At 34.5% G+C, this 23,132-nt stretch overlaps 1 protein-coding gene across 18 annotated transcripts in view; it reads right to left on the minus strand.

Moving 5' to 3' along the window:
- Positions 1-23,132, minus strand: part of WNK1 (WNK lysine deficient protein kinase 1) — a 151,575-nt gene that overhangs the window by 43,655 nt on the left and 84,788 nt on the right. For all 18 annotated transcript variants that reach the window (XM_076007817.1, XM_076007816.1, XM_076007815.1 and 15 more), the window contains exons 5-8: positions 8,142-8,230; positions 5,502-5,721; positions 4,058-4,391; positions 3,073-3,260 (exon numbers count right to left, since the gene is read on the minus strand). In XM_076007817.1, coding sequence (XP_075863932.1) covers positions 3,073-3,260; positions 4,058-4,391; positions 5,502-5,721; positions 8,142-8,230 — 831 coding nt within the window. The remainder of the gene's footprint in view (positions 1-3,072; positions 3,261-4,057; positions 4,392-5,501; positions 5,722-8,141; positions 8,231-23,132) is intronic.

A 23,132-nucleotide genomic window follows, 5' to 3' on the forward strand; every position in this document is an offset into this window, starting at 1 on the left:
CCTTTTTTACAAACTTTCCTGTAGGAATAAAGGTATCCTAAAAGCAAGTTCAGTCCTATTCTTTATTCAATTTTTATTAAAATTCTTGATGCCTGGATGTATTCATTGGTAATAACTTTTCATTTGTCAGAAAGTTTAGCTACATACAGTACTGACAAAGAGGGAAGGCAGGCTGGAGCGTCGGTGCTTGCGTTGAGAGGCAGAGTGCATAGGCAGGACACTCTCCAATGCTTTAGAAAGCTTTTCGGCAAAACTTTCCTCAGGGGCAGTCCGAAAGAGGGAAGGAGAAAGAGGTGCATACAGCACTGGTGGTGGGGTGGAAGGAGCACTGGGTGAGATGCAGGACAGAGAGGGAACGGCAGAAAGATGGGGAACACAAACCGACATGCTACGGCCACGATGAGGCTAAACAAAAAACAAACACACACATGAAAACACAGTACTTTGAAAACAAAACAACCAAATATACAGTGATAACAGGGCATAGTTGTATAAAGAAATGTTTCGTTCTCCCCCAATTCCACAATTTTTTTTTAAGGAGAGATATAACTCCCCAAAGGACACCTGCAGATCAAAACTATTTTCTCTATTCTGTTGGTCAAGTACAGGTTCTTTACAATAATGATCAATTATCATCCTAAATATTCTGAAATAACACCAACTGTTATGAGTGTACGTGTAAGAATGACAAACTGACTGAAGGGAGCAGACAGGGAAAACAACGAATATTGCCTTGTAATTTTGGAAAACAAAGATTAAACAAGAATGAATTCTATTAGTTTAAAGCACATTATAAGATATAGAATATTTTACTATTGAATTATTTTGCAGGAGCTCTAGAAACCTCAGAAAATGATTCTCATTTCTATTTTAGAAGGCAGACTGAAGAAATTGTTGGCTCATAGTATTTTATTTCTTATACTTGCTGATCTTCATTTACAAAGGTAAAAAGGCATTATTTACTAGGAAAAACTTTAGCTTTCTAGAAGAAATTCATAACTGGATATAGGAAACATTTTGCTCTTATGGAGTCAATGGAAAAATGTCTTCAGTTTGTTTCTCTAAAGAGTAACTTCAAAAATTTTTCAGACATATCAGAGATTCTACTAAGGTTTACAAAGTTTGAAGAACCTTATCAGAAAAAGTTTAATACAGCTAATAAGCAGTACGTCTAAAACTGTAAGGTTGTTTTGAGCAAGTTTATTCTTTTTTTAGATATTGTGAACTATGTAACTAATTACATTTTACTTTCCAAAACTAGCTGCCTAGAATGCTTTGAGCCAAATTTGTGGCCTCCCAGTAGCAAGTATATAGGTATCATCATATAGTTATATAGTTTCATTCCCTCATTCCATTTTTCTCTAGCCTTTTTTTCTTTTATTCTAATTTTTGAAATTTCACTTATCATTTGTATATTATTATAAGCCACAGTAAATTCTTTCTGGAATGAAACAGCAACAGAATTATAAAATTTTAAAAAATCCTCAATATTTAATTTTTTAGACCTCCATAGAATATTGTCATTAAAAGGCAAGAAGACACAGTCTGCTTCTAGTACATCAATACACAGTTATGTTAAAGGCTCAAATATTTAATATTTTCATAATAATCATTCCATTTCCTTTTCTAAAACAGATACTCAACATTCATAACCCTGGGATGAATGATGCCAAGAAGCTAAAAATAGTCAATTAAAACAAAAGTAGCAACTTATAAAAAATGCTAATAAGTAATATTTGTCAGAAGACAAAATTATATCTTCTATGCTGTCTTTATGAAGTTCTTCTACCCTAATTATTTTAAAGGTTAAGAAGTAGATTGTTAAAAAATAAGTAATATTTGTCAGAAGACAGAATGATATCTTCTATGCTGTCTTTATAAAGTTCTTCTACCCTAATTATTTTAAAGGTTAAAAAGTAGATTGTTAAAAAATGAGTGCAAGTTTTTCTTGTGTTACTGTGGACATTTGTCTTGAGACCTAGCACAAGCAAGATTGATCAAGGAATTCTGAAACAAATGAAACATCTTTTATTCCAAGATGTAGGATAAAGGATCAGAGCAAGCAGAAGCATTTTCTAAACAGGGAAAAGTTTTCACTAAATGTAGAGCAAGAATTTCACAAAGTTTAGACTAAAAGTTTTCTGAGAAGGAGGGGAAAATCTGTCTGCTTAAAGATTTCACTAAATATAAGTGCTATACAGTAACCACTTACTCTCTAATTCTTTTCTAAGGCAGATGATGTATTTTATTTTCCTATCAAAACTTCAAAGAGCCAACAAAAGAAATGGGGTATTATCTGATGATCTACTTTAACATTCTCTATATGAGAAGCAAGAATGGCTAATGTAAAACATAGTATAATAATTTTTTTTGTGTGTGTGTGTACATAAAATTTATACAAGCATAAAATACTTTAGGAAATAATCTCCATAAGTTGATTCTGAAAATAAATCAGTAATAAAACAGATACCAAATAAAGGGAAAAAGCAAATGAACATATACTGGGGAAGGAACTTGTGTCAAACACAGACTTTAAAGGCAAAAACACATACAGCAACTGATGATTAACTAAACACAAGCGTTAAATTATAACAGTCACACAAATAAAGGATTCCTTCACTCTAAAGTACTCACATGCAACATTCTATAATGGTTTGAAGGTCTTACCTGTATTTTATACAATAAGAAATCTTACAGAAAACACTTAGTAATTATTTTGATAATTAAGCTTTTGAAGAACTATCCTTGCCCCACCCCAAAATTATTTGTATGTCCAGCTTATGCTGATTTCAACAGCTTCAACTCGTAAGTGCTAAAGAGAGCATTACCTTTAGTCAACTACAGACTAGTCTAAATCTTGTATATAGTTGTTTCATGTAGACAGTTAATTCCCACACTTTAATGTGTATACCCTACTCTGCCTGAACTACTCCAATTATATTCTATAATAAACCTATTTCCTTTAGAATATACCATTTATATTTTCTACTTGGATAGCAGAAAGAATTTGAATTTAGCATGTTATCTTTTGGCTCTCATTGTAGTATTACATTCTCTTACACATTTACTTACCACACTCGAGGATGGATATACCCCATGGGACTGAGATTGTGCTTGAGCAATAGAAGCTGTATGCCCTGGGATTGTTCCAGTAGAATGTGCCTGTTCATGTTGGGAACCATATGAAACTGTCTGTTGGCTGCTTACTCGAGATTCTGTGAAGACAGAAGATCCCTGACCACTGTCAACCGTCCCATCAGCTGAAGGAGAAATTAATCACAAAAAAAAAAAGAAAGAAAGAAAGAAAAAAAAAAACAGAAAAGACAAATCACAAAAAGGAGGTTCACATTTTCCCATCACATTTTTAGACTCATTACACTGGCGTAAATCAGTTATTTCTTTTTACAAACCTGAATGACATAAAAAATGAACTGTACTCATATTAAGTAGATTTCTGTATTTAAATGAGAAATCCATATGGAAAAAAGTTTTAATAGTTTTTCAAAAATTCTCTATTACAGAATCTTATCACCTAAAGAGTAATGGAAATAAAATGGAATATTAAGTAAGCCATAAGCACAGATTTCAAAGTATTAACTATGGAGACAAGGAGGTTCTCATATTAAGCACAAAATAGAATCAATAGCTAGTGTTCTCATTAGTTTTTGGTCTGTATACTATTCAGCTTTGCTAAAAGAGCTCAACCAGATTAATGGGTTCAAATTTTAAGTAGCTAACTTGTTCAGTCTTCATTATAATTCTATTTTAAGGAACTGTGCAAAGTAGAAACCCATAAATTGGAACTTTCAAGATGTTAGAGTCAGCCTATAAAATTATTTTATATCCTAATCACATTTCCTCACTGCCCCACTGTTCTGTGCTATTAGTCTTGGACGTAGGATTAAAGAGAAGATAGATGACAACCATTTCAAGTTTTTCACTACACATTTGATTCATAATTCAAAGCCAAAAAGCCAGTGCAAAATGATAAACAAGATAAACAAGAAGTCAATTAGGAGCATCATTAGCATATCTGCCCACCTCCCAAAATACTTACATAACACAGATAGAACAGCTTGCGGGTACTGCAATTGTTGATGTTGATCTGCCTCAGGTTCTTCAGGTTCTACTTGTGTAGAAACTGAAGCTGAAGTGGTGGAAGCAGTAGGTACACCAGTACTAGCAGAAGGGAGATGCTTGACTCCTGTCTGGGATGCACTGGATTGTTGTTCTACCTGCTGTTTGAGATTGCTCTCTTCCTGCTTTCTTTTCTCTTGCTCCTCTCGTACCAACTGCCGCTGCTCTCGTTTCCTCTTAATTAATGATACTCTGTCTTTGATAGCTTTAGCCATGGTCTTGTGATCACCTTCACAGACATACCCAGACTCTACCTACATGATAAGAGGGTACGTTAGGAAGCTATAGTAGATTGAAAAAAAACAATCCCAAAATACAAAAAGACACTGTAAAAAGAAGAGAAGAGGAGGAAGAAAGAACTCTCTCAAGACTGGTTTTAACCAAACTATTAACTTATTGGTCTGCGTTACGCATTTTCTTACCACCTTTTAGAAACTGGCAGGGTGGGTATACCTTTACTCCTTACAACAGTAGTGTGGGGCAGCTAAAACCACAGTTCCTAAACCAAGTAAGGTATTCTATTCTATTCACTCTATTTCCCTCTCACACTCAAGCATCATCATTGACTTGTGCTGCTTTTACTTCCTTTCACTAGGCAAAGGTTTAAATATCCTCCCCCACCCCATAAAAAACCCAAATCCCTGAAACAATATAAAAAATTAAATTAAAAGTAACCCTTTCATACCTGACCTCTTCTCGGAAGCAACAACTACTTTTGAATGGTTCTTAGAAATCCTGGTAGAGATCTTCTATGAACATCTCTGCATAATAATTAGCTATTTTAGCACTGTGGCAAGTCTAAAATTGGTGAAGGGTTTCCTTTTGGAAAAGTGATCTTTCAGACATACTTTAAATAATGATATACCGAAGCCTACCTACTAATAATTGATCTTGAAAAATCCTTCAAAGTAAAAACAATTTATGATCCTATGTCTATTTATAGGGTTTATCCAGATAACTGATCAAAGACTAATAAATCAATATTTAGAAACATAAGTTGTCAAACTACCTAAAGAAGCTTATACAAATTGGGAGTCCTTACAGACCTTCAAAATGACTTCAGAATGTATTCCACCTCTACCTACCTCATCCATCCATCCCTATATCTATATATCTTTTCTCAAATAAAAATAACTTTAAAAATGACTACAAAATCCAACACCCATTATAAAAACAACACCAAAAAGTACAAAGAAAGGAGTTAAATAAAAATAATAAAATCCTACTATTCAAATGATAGTTGGGGCCAACACAATTCTGTGCCAATGGAATATGCTGCACATACCACTTCATATTTTTGCTTAACAGTATTAACGTATATAAACATACATAAATTTTAAAATGGCTGATTAGTGTCAATTTACCATTTCTTGAGCAACATCTTCTGGGACATCTCTCTCCAAGTCAAAGGAAAACTCAATGGCTTCATTGTCTTTGTATTTTCCCTTTAATTTCTTAATATCTTCAATACGTAGCCATAATTTAATGGCTATCTTTTCTCCATCATCTTCTTCTGCTAATTCTACCCGTACCCCTGTTTCCTCCTGGAAGAAGGCATGGTTCAAAAGGTCTTTGATGGAATATCTTCCAAAGAGAAGGAATAGAAAAGGAACAAAATTAATACACTATTAGTTTGAAAAGATTATTTTCAAATGTTATTCCTAAGAAGAAAAAATAAATGTGAAAAGTAAAACAAGGGAAAGTTTCTAATTCATGTTTTCATTTTTAATTTATTATTATTATTATTATTTTTATTTGTTTTGAGACAGAGTCTCGCTTTGTTGCCCAGGCTAGAGTGAGTGCCATGGCGTCAGCCTAGCTCACAGCAACCTCAAACTCTTGGGCTCAAGCAATCCTCCTGCCTCAGCCTCCCGAGTAGCTGGGACTACAGGCCGTGCGCCACCATGCCCGGCTAATTTTTTCTATATATATTAGTTGGCCAATTAATTTCTTTCTATTTTATAGTAGAGATCGGGTCTCACTCTTGCTCAGGCTGGTTTCCAACTCCTGAGCTTGAGCAATCCTCGCCTTGGCCTCCCAGAGTGCTAGGATTACAGGCATGAGCCACTGTGCCTGGCCTCTAACTCATTTTTATATTGCTCCTTTTAAGTGGTAATTACAGAGTTTTTACTCCATGTTACAGAACTTAACAATCTCAGTTATGAATAAGAGCTGATAGTAAAAATTTTTAAATGCAATGATCTAATCTTGTTGACAAATAGGGTACTAGTAATGGCAAGTAATGCATAGAATATCAAAGCTTCAAAATACCATGTAATCATTCACATAGAATTTTATAAGTAACAAAAATATCCTCAGATATAAGATCTTGTCTGATCCTTGACCAACATCCAATGAGATACCATTTCCTGACTATTAGGAAATGGAGGCTCAGAGAGGTTGAGAATCTTGCAAATAGTTAAAACTTGTAAATGGTGGAAACAAAACTGGAAAATATATTTTTTGATTTCTAGTTAGGTGCCTTCTACCATAGCATCTTTATTTATCCCCAATAAATTCTCTCAATTCCTTGTTAAACAATTTGTGTACCGTGTTTCTCTGAAAATAAGACCCACCCATAAAATAAGCCCTAGCAGGATTTCTAAGCATTTGTGCAATATAAGCCCTACCCCAAAAATAAGACCTGGTGATGGGCATGGCTATGCAGCATATCTGCACAACCCATGCATTTCATTGCGGAGCGGTAAAGAAGACGAGCAGCCCTTCTCACCTGCCCCATCGTGACAACTACTATCCCAGAAGTGACGGGAAAGTTGCGGGTAGCCCCACCAACAAGGTCGGCTCTCCCTGTCAGGTCTCAGCCATCCTGTGCGTGCTGCAAGCTGAGGCTTTGAGGAGAAAATAGCACATCCCCTGAAAATAAGCCCTAGGGTATCTTGAGGAAAAATAAATATAAGACCCTGTCTTATTTTCGGGGAAACGCAGTCCTAGGCAAGCAGAAAGCTGATTGTGAAATAATTTTTTCTAGATAAAATGGTTTCAAAATACCAGTAATCTAGTAAACTGTTCCATCTAGAAAAAAAAACAGTGTAATGTGTTCGAAGACTCAAAACAAATATTCCTTTGTTTATAGGGGGAAAAAGTTCTTAAAGAGATTAAGAACTCAGTATATATAAAAATAGAAACTCAAACTAAATTTCTACTCAAAAGTCTTAAAGACCATGATGTTTAGCTCTTCCAAATAACAAAGTTGTGAAAAGAATGAGATGGGAGAAGTGGAGATATGGAATTCTTTACTTTGGTTAATATACCTTATTGGTCTCATCTTCAGGCTGTACATTATGCTCAACTTACAATTTATATTTGTACCAGCTGGTCTTTTTCTTTTTTTGGTGGTGGTGGGGGGCGGCAGTAAGTTATTTTTCAAAAACAGACATTGGACCCTTGCCATGCCTAAAGGGTGATGAATCAGTTATATGGCAGATCAGATATGTGCCACTCCTGAGAAAAGTCCTCTGTTAGTACAAATGACTAAGCCAAATATCCTCCTAAGCCTTGGGGCGAAGTCTTCTCTTTTTACTCAAAGGAATTTTGATGTTTCACTCTTCTTGAATTCTGGCACAATGATAGCAAATCAAGACCTGCACAGTTGAGTTGATTTTCAAAAGCAAAGATTTTATTTCACCTTTTAGAATTCAGTGGGTAAAGGACTGAGGAACAGATTTGCTGTGCTGGAGACTAAGCTCTTTTGAGTTTTATAAATCATGCTGATGTAAGTAGTTCTCATGGAATGTGGTGGCGATCTTTAAGGTGGTTCTGGTTTACTTAAAACTCTATAAAACCCCATTTTTATAGTGTTCTAGTATATCTGATTTGAATAACCTCAATGGAGAGAACTTTGCTTTTAAAAATGTTACATGGCATAAATAGAGAAGAAATTAACCATAAGTATTAAACACACCTGAGACTGAGAGTAGTACTCAGAGCACATTATGCTGTAGATTTTTGTTCAAGCATCATAAGGGTGAAAAGAGGCAACTTACCTTTCATCTTTGTTTTGCCGTATGCATCCTTCAATAATTTCCTTCACTTCAGGAATTGCGACTTTGTCAAAACTGGCTGGCTTCACCCCCTGAAAACCATAAAAAAAACCAGAAACACATTAATGAAAGCAGGGCCTTTGAACTTTGTTTTTTAAATTTCCAATTAAGGTCCTTATAGGTTGCCTTCTTACTATGCTGGCTTTTTTTTTTTTTTCATTTGCCTAAAGGAGCTGATCCACGCAGGATCAGAGTTGGATAGTGGCAATGTAGTTCCTCTTGAGAAAAAAAGAAGGAACAGTTTGACAGTGTAGTTACTTACTTCCATATGTGGCAATGGAAAAATTTAGGCCGGTCTTAATATCTTCTGTTCTGTTTCAGGTAAAGGAAGTTATTGGCTAAAAATAAGGCCAAATGTTTTAATTGGTTTAGAAGATCTTTTGTTCAACTTTGCTCCCTAACATATTAATAAGTATAGTATTTCACTACTTTGAACACTAAACCTATGTGTGGGCATGAATTCACATGCTTAGTTTGGCAAGCATTATTCTTTAACAAACTCAACTAGTATAGAAAGAGTTGAGGATTTGTATTATTTTGGCATGATAACTAAATGGCAAATTGCTTGCACAAATTAAACATAAAATGAAAAGCAATATATCAGACCCATATGAAAGATAAGCTTTGTAATTAATTTTGGAAGAAAACTCATTACCACCAGTATTATATGCAATACTATGTGGCAGCACCACAGTGATAGTTTTGAAGCTTCATAAAGGATAAATTCTTTAAAAATAAAATTTCCAGGAATGTGTAGAAAATGCACACAAGATATAAGAACAACAACAACAACAACAAAAGATATAACAACAACAACAAAAAAAAACCACAGTTAGCTATTCCCACCCCATCTAAGTGACCACATGAGTTAAGAGTTGAAGTAGCTACACTGAGATGTTGCCCAAGGAGTACTATAAGTCTATAAACAGATAAAACAAAGGGAGTCAGGAGAAGAAAGTGTTCAGAAAAAAAAGTTTACTGAATATATATAAATGATAATCATCTATAGTCTCAGTGACAGATAACAGTAAAGCAATTTAGTAATGATCTACTAAATCACAGAGATGTATATAATCTCACAGATCTAAATGAAATACATCAAATGATTAGCTCTTTAAATACCACAGTTTTACCCAAAGTTGGATAATCCTCATCAATTACTCACTGTATTATTCCAAAGACCTGGTTTGGGGAATTCTACATCTAGGGCTAACTTCAGTGCCAAAAAAACTGTGTAGCAGACCTGAACCTAAAGCTAAACCCATATACTTAAAAGGTTTCTGCATCAATGGGTTCCACACCCATGGATTCAACCAACGGTAGATAGTAAATATTTGGAAAAAAATTGCAACTGCACTGAACATGTACAGATTTTCATTAATATCCCTTAAACAATATAGTATAATGACTATTTATACAGCATTTATATACCTTTACACTGCATTAGGTATTGTAAGTAATCTTGAGATAATTTAAAATATACAGGGGATTTGCATAGCTTAATATGCAGATACTATGGGCTACTTTATATCAGGGACTTGAGAGCACCCTTGCATTTTGGTATCTTTGGGAGGTCAAGGTCCTGGAACCAATCCCCCACAGATGCTGAGGGATAGCTGTATTTTGTTTTATATTTGGTTTTGGTTTTCTACAAGAAACATGTGAAATTCCATAAACTTTATGAATGTTATAGAAAAGTAGCTAAAGAGAATATAGAATTTTTGATGAAGAAAAATGTTCCTTCTTCCATAAGCACATACATTTCAGAGGAATGTATTTGGACTACTGGCAGTTAAACTCTTACATATTAAGTTAATAAAGAAAACATAATCCTATCCATGCAAACATATATACATTCGTGACTTTACAAATAGGAATTCCTACTTATATAGAACAAAATAGACAAGATACAGCAAAATCAGTAACTGTGCACAGTATAACTTCAAAGTTATACTGCTTTTCTCAACCTATAGCCATGACTTAGGTATAGAAAATTTGATACCAATGCTATACAACATATTCAGATATTCAGATACTGCTGTCTTAAAAAATGTATTATAGGTGCCAAGGTAGCCAATAAAACTGAGATACACATTACCAGTCCAGCAGCTGGAATTAAAAGATTAAGAGACTGTTTACTGCTACCCACTTAGATACTGAAAAATAGAACAAGGAATTTCACCAGCAACCATCAGGAAGCCAGGATTATCAAAAATACCTAGCAAAGGAATTCTGAATCATAAGAAGAATATATAGTTATTGTATATTAAAGATGACCAAGTGAAAGTTGTGGAGTATGAAACCTCAGACCCTACAAAAAAGTAACCCACAAAAAAGAAGGATGCTTAAAATAAACAATTACACATTTTGATATATTCATACTCAACATACTCTAGGTTTCTGGTTCTTAAAGACATGAGAACTCAATGTATTCTTTTTTAAAAGTTGGTCTAGATTATTCTAAAACATGAATTTAATAAGCACTGGACAAAACAAAGCAATGATAAAATGTTTTTATGATGAAAGACTTCATCTTATTTTCTTTTAGTTCATATACTTCAACAAATATGATCAACTTAAAGCCCAACAATACTCTAAATATCACTCCCCTTTCCTTATTCCCTGATTTAGCCCCACTGAGTCCTATTCTAAACAGTAAAAGCAAAGTATTGCTCACCTATTCTGAACGAGGTTCAAACCACAAACATAAAACAGTACTTAGGTAGATAAATTTGGCTAATATCTTAAACAGAACAAAACCAAAGTTTGTTAAGGACACATAATCCTCTTACTCCTCTAGAGCCAGCAATTCACTGGCTCTACAAATCTTCTTCCCTTACTTTTCTAATTTACAGAAGTTCTCTTTAGGCAATCATACCATATTGAGTTTTCTGACATGGGATAGTAGCTTATTTCTCTATATTCAATGTAAGTACTTCTTGAGAATCTAGTGTACATCCATTACAAGAAACAAAGCCTGTTTCTGCATAATCTTAAGTGGGAGAGAAAAATAAACAATTGTGACTCTACAAAAGCAAATCAAGAGTTTGATATAGATAAATGTTTATCAAGTATGTTGCTTTATTTGAACTAACAAAATAATAAACCACCTACACACATTTTATAGACTGAGTTTTACTTTGAATTCTATATGCTATGTTTTCTAGCTAGAAAAATAAAAGTGAGTCACAACACAGTAGTCTCTGATTCAACCTTCCAGATCGTAAAAATTGTCCGCACTTGCTTTTTAAAAGCTTAAGTTTCAAACGTGTTAGGGTAACATTCAACTATCTCTTCATAAAGGTAAAATTTTTCTAATCATTTAGAATTAAGAAAAGCCTATCTCTTCCTCATACAAAATATGGTGCAAATTAATTCAATTACAGGAACTTTAAATATTTTTAAAAGCATTCTGCAGTTAACAATTTCAATACTTTAACTGAAACTTTCCACACATATCATCAAAAAGGCTACAATAAACCCTTTATATATACTGGAAATTCTTACCCACCTCATTTATACAATCCTTTTGAGGGCAGCAGCAACAATGAGAATTTATGATGACAAATACTGAACAAAAATCTTTCTTTGAAAAATCCATGCGAAAAGGCAAAACAGACTTGTTTTCATTAGAGGAAAATAAGGGGAAAATAGATATGATGTAAATTAGTAGAATAAATTTAGCCCACAGCATAAGGAAGGCAGACATCAAAGTCAGACAGAAGCACTGTTTCTTGTTTAATAATAGCCATGCTTCCCCAACTCTCAGACGTAAGTTTGCTCCGCTCAGCCAACAAGCTATTTATTCTAGATTGGCCCTTCAGACAAAACTACATGCTGAATAGCAGAGAAACTATTCAGTTACTGTTCCTTCTGCTTCTCTGTCAACAGTAATAGATCCCTGAACAAGCAAGATGAAGTTTTTACTTGCTCAATGCTCCACCTACTATAGAGCACAAGTTCTGCCTCCTTGACCTATCAAAACCTATCTTGGAGGCTTACCTGTATATATACTAGAAATCTATTTATCAAAACACTCCCTTCCCTCTAATCATGTTGAAACTGAACTTTAAAATAAAAAAGGTGTTGAATTAAATGAACAAAAGGTAAACTCAGAATATATAGCCAAAAGAACACTGGATAAGGAATCACAACAGCGGAGCTGGGTTCTCGGCTGAACCTATCATATACTAAGTTGGTGTGACCTGGACCATATCCCTTAAACTTACTTGAAAAGTGGAGATAATAGTTCCTCTGTTTATCCAGTGTAAACAATGGTGATGTTAAGGTAAACTGCCTTATCACTCTCTCATAGTATATTTAAAAAAATAAATAGTTGTGAAGTAGTGTTCAGAAGTGGTTAAGAATTAATACTTCTTCCTCTCCCTTATATTAGAAGCCTCAATATGCATAAAGACATTGATTTTCCCAAATAAAAAATGACTTTGATTTTAGTAATTAAGGAAAGATTTTTCTTTATGGCATTAACAAAGATAGTAGAAAAAGCACTGCTCATTGCATTGTTATAATGGGAAATAGATTAAAGTCCTATTCCTTGTAATTTTGTAAGCTTCGATCTGAATTAATTAAGACAGTATATGCTGAGGCTTCAAGTACAAACAGTAGCATAAGCTAAGGGCTTGCAAGCTATTTGGTATGAATACTTCTCTAAAGGTTAGAAATGCTACTAATTCCAACAGGCTATCTTAAAGCAACTGCCACTGATCTCCAGCTCCACAAAATTCACTACTACTAAGTAAGTAGTCTAGGATGTCAGGTATTGTTCAGAAACGCAATGTGTACTGCAAAAATGCAGCACTACCTTGAATTTAAGTGGATGAGCAAGCCTACTTAGGACTATGCTTAACTAAATCAAAGACCTAGAAAACAGGCGCCTTGTTCTCTGCTTCATAAGGTCCATCAGATATACATATGTGGGTAGGTTTTTAACTCTACTGGGAAACAAACAAAACCAAAGTGATGCATTGTTGGGGAGACAAAAGTGTGATATAGGCACAAATAGCTAAATTCTATAAAAAGCAACCTTTTCTATAAATCAAGGGTTTTCAACATATACAATGAAAATACCATTCACATATAGATCACAGTTGACATGTCTAAACTAATTCTTCTTTCTCCTAAAGTCAGTGCCTTTCTCTGGATTTCCCCATTTCTTTCAATGGTATGACCATTATTTCCATGATTCAGAATAGAAACCTTGATCATCATTTTTGGATGCTTCTTCTCCCATAGTATTTAATTACTATTATAATATTATCCTGTATGAGCTCTTGAAACACAGATAAATGTTAATAAAGAAAAAACAAAACAGCTGGTAAACGTTTCTGTTACTAGTACTCTTATTGCTCATATAACAGCCAAAGATCTCCAACAAGGCACAATGCAATTTTTACTTCTTCATTATCTCTCAAAATAGTTTTTTGGTTTTGCATTACAGTTTTGACCACCAAAGTCCTGACTACTAACACCTCATATCTCTTTAGCTTAGACCAATTTAAGATGGGCCTCATTGTTTCCATCCTCTCCATGTGCAATTTGTATTTTATTGTGGCCAGCTTAACTATCTGACTTTATTTAACCATCTGATACTTAACCATTTCCAATTTTCTGACATCATGTAATTCACAAAGATTAAAATGCTCAAAAAGTTAATAGTTCTCTACATCTATAAGATAATAACCACAAGATAACAGATCTAGGAAAAAACCTAAGTAGGAGTCCCTCCTTATCCAAATGAGACAAATGTGCCCCAGAAAGATAAATGCTATGTCTAAGTTAAAATTAATGCATTGATTCAACTGGTGACAATGGGGTGTCTAGTCTAGTCTAATAGGTGTCAGGCATCTACTAGATACACTGCATTACAGTATTCAGAACCTAGAATAGGATAAATATAATCTATATTCCATTGAGTAAGGGCCTAGTCAATGGTAAAGCAAAAACTAGAATCCAGATTTTCCTGTGTCTACTTCAGTATCATTCCTAATTTATGTTACTGTGCTTTAATTTCTTTAATGTGCTGTGTAAATCCCTCACAATCTAACTTCTACCTACATCTCTATCCTATTGTCCCAAAATGAGTCCAGTCAAACTGGTTACTTGTTCACTGAATACTTAATAAACACTTCTACCAACAGGAATACTCTTTCTATTCTTTTTAGTCAAGTGAGTCCTATTGCTTCTTTCAAGGTACATCTCAAATCATATATAGTCCATTATGAGAAAGCAGCAATTACAAAATATCTATATGAATCTTTTGCATTTAGCATGTAAGCTATTTACAAGATACCAGAAAACTCAGTACTGTTAAAAATGTATTTAAATATGGAAACCATCTCTTTATATCCTATCAGTTTTTATTCTGTAGTCTACTGTCTTGTGAATTACAGCTTAGTATTCACGAAAATCAGCTTTTCTGAGGAAGTCTGAAATAAGGATTTTATAATTATTCTTTAGCATATAAATTGGGAATGCTATCACCTTTAATGGAATCACAACAGAGTAATGAAATGCCTCTGAAAATCATGCACAATGTTCCCAAGATAAAGCACATAATATGTGAGGTTTTCTTTTATATTTATAATCCAAATTTACTAGAGATATAGGAAAAAAATTTATTAAGGGATTGTTTCACCTCATTTCAGTGGATATTCTCTAGGATAGCAAAAAAAAAAAAAATTCTAGCTGCTGAAGAAATAAAAAGTTTTCCTCAACTTTTCAAACCCTATCTAATCAGGAATCAGACTCAGTTGTTTCTGTAAAAAAAGTTAGGTGAATTGCAATGTGTTATATAAAAACTAAAAGGAATTTTACCTTCACAGCTTTAATTCTGTTTTTCCCAGACAGAATGTTCGAACCTTGCAATCCAAAAAGCTAATGGAATCAGTGGCAAAGTCAAATTACACAAACAAAGTAATTAAAAATCCCCATTATTTTTAACTTGGTTGTTAGGAGGCTGGATTCAGCCAGATTCTTACTGGTATGAACCATTAGTTCACAGGAATTTCAACATACCTTATGATCCCATTGGAAAACAAGCCTCTTCAAACTCCCTACCAAATCGAACTAGCTCTATCAAAGGAAATTAGCTTACCTCATGATTCCCCAAGGCTCATTACTCTCTGAATACATGAACGCTTACATTCTGCTCTAACCTCAAATGCACTGTCCTTCATATAAAAAGCTGATGTTATTGCTTGCTGTAGTTTTTATCCTTTTAATAGCAGACAAAAATTGTGCTAAGTATATTATTACTATTATTTGGATCTTATTACCAGTGGCATGTATTTTCAAGATAATTAGGTCAAAATCACAAGTATAGCATGCAACTAAGACGTTTCTCTCTCTTAAACAAGGATCATGAAGTTTACATAGGGCTCAAAAGTGTAATTCTAGCTATATATATATATATATATATGCTATCCATATTCCATAAACTTTTTATTCTCAGATTTCTTCCTGGGGGTTTAGAAAAAAGGTTTTAAAAAAAACAGGCAAAGGAAAAAAACGTTATTAAGGTTTATATCAATGTCATACTAAGAGATCCTTGATTTCTTTCTACTATTATTTCTCCTGCATATCCTTAAGCAAAATGCATAATCTGTCTATTTCTTTCTTACTTATATAATGAAGATACTACCTTCTTACCATGATACAAAGGATTAAAATAAGGTAGTATATATAAAGCACTTTGCAAAGTGATTGACAAGATTACACATAAATGTGAGCTCATTCTCCTGTTTAAAACTTGACTCTGTGTGAAGTTCATTAAACATTTAAATTAATACAATTTGTTGATTGTCACTGGTAAAAATAATAGAACAAGAGACATTTCATTACAAAACATGTCATGTCATAGTGATGCTAATGATAATGGACATACCTAACAAGTACTGCATGACAGGCACTTTGTCTTTTCTCATTCAATCCTCACATATACTTTAAGCTCAGCAAAGTTGAATAACCTGCTCAAAGTCTCACAGCTAGGAAACACATTGCTGATATTTGAATTCAAGCAGATCCAATTTCAGAGCCTATTTCCTCCACAGGCAACATGAAATTGTGTTTCATTTCCTACAGTTCATTTCACAAATACTGGCTGAGAACCTTTAACTTGTCGGTCCTTCAGCACTGAGAATTCAGCAAAGAATAAAAATAACAACCCCAACTCAAGGAACTTGTATTCTCATGGGGCATTAGATAATAATATGTCAGTCTGTGATAAGGTAACAGAAGTATGTGCACACTTAAAAACACTGTTTTAGATACAGTGGGCAGGAAAGGCCTCTCTGAGTCATAACACTTAAAGGAGAGACCTAAAATGAATGTACAGAATAATGGCACATAGCAATGTATCATCAGTGCACTATAAATTATTACTGTTAAACTATAGTCTACATTTACCGCCTTTACACTGGCACTTAACGCAGGTGAAAATGCTCTAAGCTCATAGATTGACAATGTACTACACATTTATGGATTCAGTATATCATTTTGATATGAACAAAGGATCTGGGATTAGAACTCTGTTATTTTCTAGATGGTAATCTTGTGCTAGCCATCCTGGTTTCAGACTATTTGTTTATAAAGTATAGATAATAGTATTTATACTCCCCCTGCCCCCCCCCCAGGATGTTGGAAGAATTAAACTACACAATACATGGAAAGTGTTTTATGCAATATCTGACACAGAGTATATATATTTATTCATATTTATGTTGCTATCAGCCACTATTTGCACAACAGTGTACCACTGCAGGGTCAAATATGTAGTAGTGAATTGATCTACAGAGGAAAAAAAAAACAAAACACCTTGAGAGGCTCAGTTCTAGTGGGGGATACTGTATTTATTTGACCCTCTCACGGAGATTAAAACTTCCTACTTCATTATGTCTACAATATTACTTTGGTTTAATGTAATTCTACTGCAATATGCCTAACTTCCCTACTAGGCTATAAAAGCTTTAGGAAAATACCAAAATTTATATCTTGTTCACTGCTATATCCTCAACCTGGCGCACAGAGCATACTTAATTAATAGCTGTTAAATAACAGAATAATTGTTAAAACAAAGAAACTGAGAACTAGGGCTTATGGTTCAAGTGCCTAGCATTCTCTGATCTTCAGACCTAAAAAGGTAATCCTCAACTGTTAAATACAGACATTTCTTTGTAACCTTTTTCTAAGTTAGTGCCAAACCTATAGAAGGCCCTTTGTGTGTGTAGGTCAAGGGTGGTGGTCTACTGGTTACTAATAGCCAGCATATACATAGTAGACCTGGGATGAAAACCAGAAATCTAGAGAGGTTGGGATATGTGTGTGTGTGTGTGTCTGTATTAAGGAGCCCTATGATCTCTTCCAGTGGATAACTGAGCATGTTTTTTTAAATAAACATGTAACTGTTAAGCAGACTGACATTAATATAACTTTAAAATATTAGTTAAATTTATATCCAAAGTAGACTTAAGTACAACACATCAAGACTTATTTCAACCAAGTCATCATATTGCTTACATAAGTATATAAGTCATTGTATTGTGTACGCACTTATTGAAAACCCCCACATTTATCTAAGCATCCCAAACATAAGAAAACCTTTATGAAAGTAACAAAGAACATGGTCCTTTTTATTCTTTACTAGAAACCAAAAGATTGGAATGGAAGTTGGTAAAATGAAGATAATATTTTGTAGACAAGCTGTGTAGTAAATAATGGTACAGAATAAAGGACTATAGAGCATGCAGAACTAAATTTTCATAGCTTAGAGGAAAAATAAAGCACAAGTGAATGTTACCTACAGTAGCCATAGATACTAAGGATTCTAACACAGTTCCAATTACATTCTCTTTAAGCTTTTTATTCTATCTATCCTACAGGTTGACTTACTATTTTGCTTTTTTAAAAAGCAATAACCAAAAGGGCAGAAAAAAGGCCAATTATACATAAATGCTATTATAATATATTTTTAAGTCAATTTGCTAACTTATAATGCCAGTTAAAAGGTCCCTTGGTTAAATAATGATTTCTTCAAATAATATTTTGGTATTACTTTTATGTACATATAAATCACTCTTGGACTCTGTAAAATGCAGATTATGACTTAATAATTGGTCTGGGATGGGGTCAAAATTTTATAATACAAATGCTCTAAGATTCTTATTCTGCTGCTCTGGGGACTGTACTTTACATAAAAGACCTAAAATGATGGTTTCTCAAACGTGTGATATGAAAACCCCTGAGGGTCCTCAAGATCCTTCTGAGTGGCCTGTAAGCTACTTCCTTTTGCACTACCTATTTGTATAAGGTCTGATTTTCTTCATACACTTCAATCCAAACAACATATTATAACAGACGTCTGCAGAAGCAGATATAAGAATCTGGCTATTTAAACATTAAGAAGATTTGTGAAAATATAAAAATGCTGCTCTTCTCAAATTTTTGAAATTAGTTTTGGAAAATATTTTTTTCATAAAAATGTTATCGATGTCAATATATTTGGCTTATTATGTTATTTTTCAATCAAACATTTTAAAATTCTAATTTCTAATATGTTAAGCAGATAATAACAGAAGTAAAAAAGAAAGTTCTTTGAGGTCCTCAATAACTTTTAAGAGTCTGAAGGAGTCATGATATGAAAGAATTTGAGAGCTACTAAGCAAAATCACTCAAGTCTGTTGATTTTCATTTGTTCTCAGTTTCATTTAGTTCTGCTTTGATCTTAGTTATTTCTTTTCTTCTGCTAGGTTTAGATTTGATTTGCTCTTCCTTTTCCAATTCCTTGAGACTGTTTATTAAATTGTTGATTTTTGAGCTTTCTGTTTTTTGGATGTGAGCATTTAATGCTATTATTTTCCTCTCAGGAATGCTATTGCTGTATCCCACAAATTTTGATAACTTGTTATCAAAACTTATCCCTGTTATCATTTAGTTTGAAGAATTTTTGATTTCTCTCTGTATTTCCTCCTTGACCCAAGAGTCATTCAACAATAGATTGTTTAATTTCCGTGACTTTGTGAAGTGGTATTTCTGTTGGAATTGAACTCATCTTATACCACTATGAGCTAATCTTATACCACTATGATCTGAGAAGATACACGGTATAATTTCTACTTTTTTGAGCCCTGATTTGTGGCCTTGTATGTGATCAATTTTGGAGAAAAAGTTCCATGAGCTGATGAGAAGAATGTATATTTGGCTTTATTTGGGTGGAATGTTCTGTAGAGGTCTGTCAGACCCTTTTGTTCTAGCGCTCTGTTTAAGCCCATTATTTCTTTGCTTATTTTCTGTTTGGAAGATCTGTCCAGTTCATTCAGTGGGGTGAAGTCCCTGGCTACCATGGCATTATTGTTTCTCATGCTATTTAGATCAGACAGGGTTTGCTTTATGTATCTGGGTGCATAAATATTAAGAATTATTAATTCTTCTTGTGGGATCTTCTCTTTCAGCATTATATAGTGGCCGTCTTTGTCCTTTCTTACTTTTGCTATTTTAAAGCTTATGTTATCTGAAATAAGTATAGCTACCCCTGCCTTCTTTTGACTTCTGTTTGCCTGGAGGATTAGTTTCCATTCCTTGACCTAGAGCCTGAAAGCATCTTTGCGGGTTAGATGTATTTCCTCTAGATAGCAGACACTAGGCTTATGGATTTTTATCCACTCTGCCAGTCCATGTCTCTTCAGAGGACAACTTAAGCCATTCACATTTATTGAAAGGATTGATATTTGAGGTAGATTTCCGTTCATATTGTTGGGTGAATTCCTATTGTTTTGTTTTACTCCTTGAGCCTCCGTGGAGTCCAGTTTCTAGACTTTAACTCTTACGTGATTTTACTTTGGAGAGTGTCTAATGCACTGTTTAGCATGCAATGCAGGTCTGAGTACTTCCTGAAGGGCTGGATCTAGTCTTCACAAATTCCATCAGTGGTTGCTTGTCTGGGAAGGTCTTTATTTCTCCCTCATAGACGAAGCTTAATTTTGCCGGGTAGAGTATTCTAGGTTGCCCATTATTCTGTTATGAAAGATTAAGGAAGGATAGGCACCCAATCCCTTCTGGCTTGTAAAGTTTCAGTTGAGAAGTCTGCAGTTAGTTTGATAGGTTTTCCTTTGTATATTATCTGCTGTTTTCACACTACTCAAAGGATAGCTTCTTCCGTGTTTACTTTGGTCAGCCTAATAACTACATGGCATGGTGACTGTCTTTTCACATTGAGTCTCCCAGGAGTTCTGTGTGCTTCTTGTATCTGGATATCTAGATTTCTACCCAGGCTAGACATATTTTCCTCCATTATTCCATGAAATAAGTTTCCCAGCTCTTGTGTTTTCTTCATATCTCTCTCTCTCTATGATGCCAATGACTCTTATATTTGAATTTTTTACATAATCCCACATTTCTTGTATGTTTTGGTCTTGTCTCTTGTTTTTGTGGGTTTTTTTTCTTCATCTGTTTTCTTCATCTGATTTGTTTAGCACATAGGCATTATCTTCAAGTTCTGAGATTCTTTCCTCTGTATGATCCATTCTGTTCTTGAGGCTTTCCACTGTGTTTTGAAGTTCCTTGAAAGCCTCCTTCATTTCCAAGATTTGTTTGGTTTTTCCGTAGTATTTGAATTTCTTTAGAGAATTTTTCATTTATTCCCTGTATTATTCAAGTCTAGCAGCTGTCTTGATCCCTTCTCAGAAAATCTCAGTGGACAAAATCTCAAACATTTACCAATAGGCCATTGCAATGTTTTATATTCTTACCAAATTATGTTCATTTATAATTTTTCTTCCTCCTTATTTAATTTCCTGAAGGCCAAGAAAACAATTTGCTGGGCCAAGTGCAGTGGCTCACACCTGTAATTCTAGCACTTTGGGAGGCTGAGGCAGGAGGATCGCTTGAGCTGAGGAATTCAAGACCAGCCTGAGGAAGAGCAAGACCCTGTCACTACCAAAAATAGAAAATAATTAGCCAGGCACAGTGGTGTGTGCCTGTAGTCCCAGCTACTCAGGAGGCTAAGGCAGGAGGATCACTTGAGCCCAGGAGTTTGAGGTTGTTGTGAGCTATGATGACGCCACTGCACACTCCCAGGGCAACAGAGCAAGACTCTGTCCTGCCAGCCCCCCTGCCCCCAAAAGAAAAAAAAATTGCTGAGCACCTCTTTCAATAATGCATATAAGCTCCTTGCCTCAAGAAATTAAAGGAATACTTTGAAAAATTGAAAATAATGCATCTTGACAAAAACGGACTCATGACATTAAAAAAATAGTTTTGAAACATCTGAAGAACTATCAAGTGAAATTATGATTTGGTTTGCCCAATGAAATCTCAGAGAACAAAGAACAAAGTGAGAGTAATTATAGGGTAAAAAACATGGGAAATATTTCAACAAAATGAAATACACACATAGCCCCATAATGGAAAAGAGTTATTTAAACTATTTGTCCAGAAATTACAACTATGAGATTTAAGAATCTACATTAGCGCATAAGAAGAAAGGACTTTTTCAAATGCCTATCTAGTCCTGGGATGATGACTCTTTGTACCTTTTAAAGTTATTTTTTGTTTATTTGTACCAGTTTCTCCTTTTCTACAAGATGTATTGCTTTTACATGTACATCAGTTTCCACCTGCCAGTATTCAACTGTTTTTTTTGTTGTTGTTTTCGAGACAGAGTCTCACTCTGGGCTAGAGTGCCGTAGTGTCAGCCTACCTCACAGCAACCTCAAACTCCTGGGCTCAAGCAATCCTCTTGCCTCAGCCTCCCCAGTACTGGGACTATAGGCATGCACCACCACACACCTGGCTAATTTTTTTTAAATTGTCCAGCTAATTTCTTTCTATTTTTAGTAGACAGGTCTCACTCTTGCTGAGGCTGGTCTTGAATTCCTGAGCTCAAGTCATCCTCCCGTCTCAGCCTCCCAGAGTGGAAGGATTAGAGGCATGAGCCACCACTCCCAGCCTCTTCAAAGTATTGAGTGCCTACAGTGTGCCATATGCTGTGCTATGAACACAGTAAGTACAAACAGATTTAACAAGCTCTGGAACACTACCTTTTAAGACACTATGTATTTCTTCCTTCATGTTTACTAAGGTCTGAATGTTTGTGTCCCCCTAAAATTATTATGTTTAAACCTAGTGTCCTATGAAATGTTATTAAGAGGTGGGGTTTTGGAGAGGTGATTAGGCTAGGAGGTCATTACTGCCCTCGGGAGCTTGTTGAATGAACTCCTTCTGCTATTTTTGTTATAGTAGCCCAAATGAACAGAGACATTGTTCCCAGTATCTCTCCAGATTAAGAGGTAGCTATAGATTCAAACAGTTTAACAATGAGAAGAGGAGGAAGAAACTATAGAACTAAAGGGAAATAAACCTGTTGAATACAACAAAATGTGGCATATCTATACAATGGAATATTATTCAATCATAAGAATGAAGTACTGGTACATGCTACAACATGGATGAACCTTGAAAATATTAAAATAAATAAAGGAAGCCAGACACAAAAAGCCACATATTATATAATTCTGTTTATGTGAAATGATCAGAATAGGCAAATCAAATGCATGGAGACAGACAAATTAGTGGTTTCCAGAGAATGGGTTGGAGGGGGAAATGGAGAATAATTGCTAATGGGTATGGAGTTTGCTTTTCAGGATGATGGAAAGGTCTGGAATTAATGGTGACAGTTGCATATAATGTGAATAACTAGTGAACTGTGTACTTTAAATGGTTAATTTTATAACATATGGATTTTACCTCGATTTAGTTAAAAAAAACTGCTGAACTAGAAACAGGTTAAAAAACAGGTTAACACTTTGAATATGAAAAAATATGGAAAAACAACAGTACATGGATCATCTCAATAGCATCTGACAAAATCCTATACCCTTTCATAATAAACACTCAAGCTAAGAACAGAAGGGATTTTCCTCA

Source organism: Microcebus murinus, chromosome 10, assembly GCF_040939455.1.
Source record: "Microcebus murinus isolate Inina chromosome 10, M.murinus_Inina_mat1.0, whole genome shotgun sequence".
Classification (NCBI taxonomy): Eukaryota; Metazoa; Chordata; class Mammalia; order Primates; family Cheirogaleidae; genus Microcebus; species Microcebus murinus.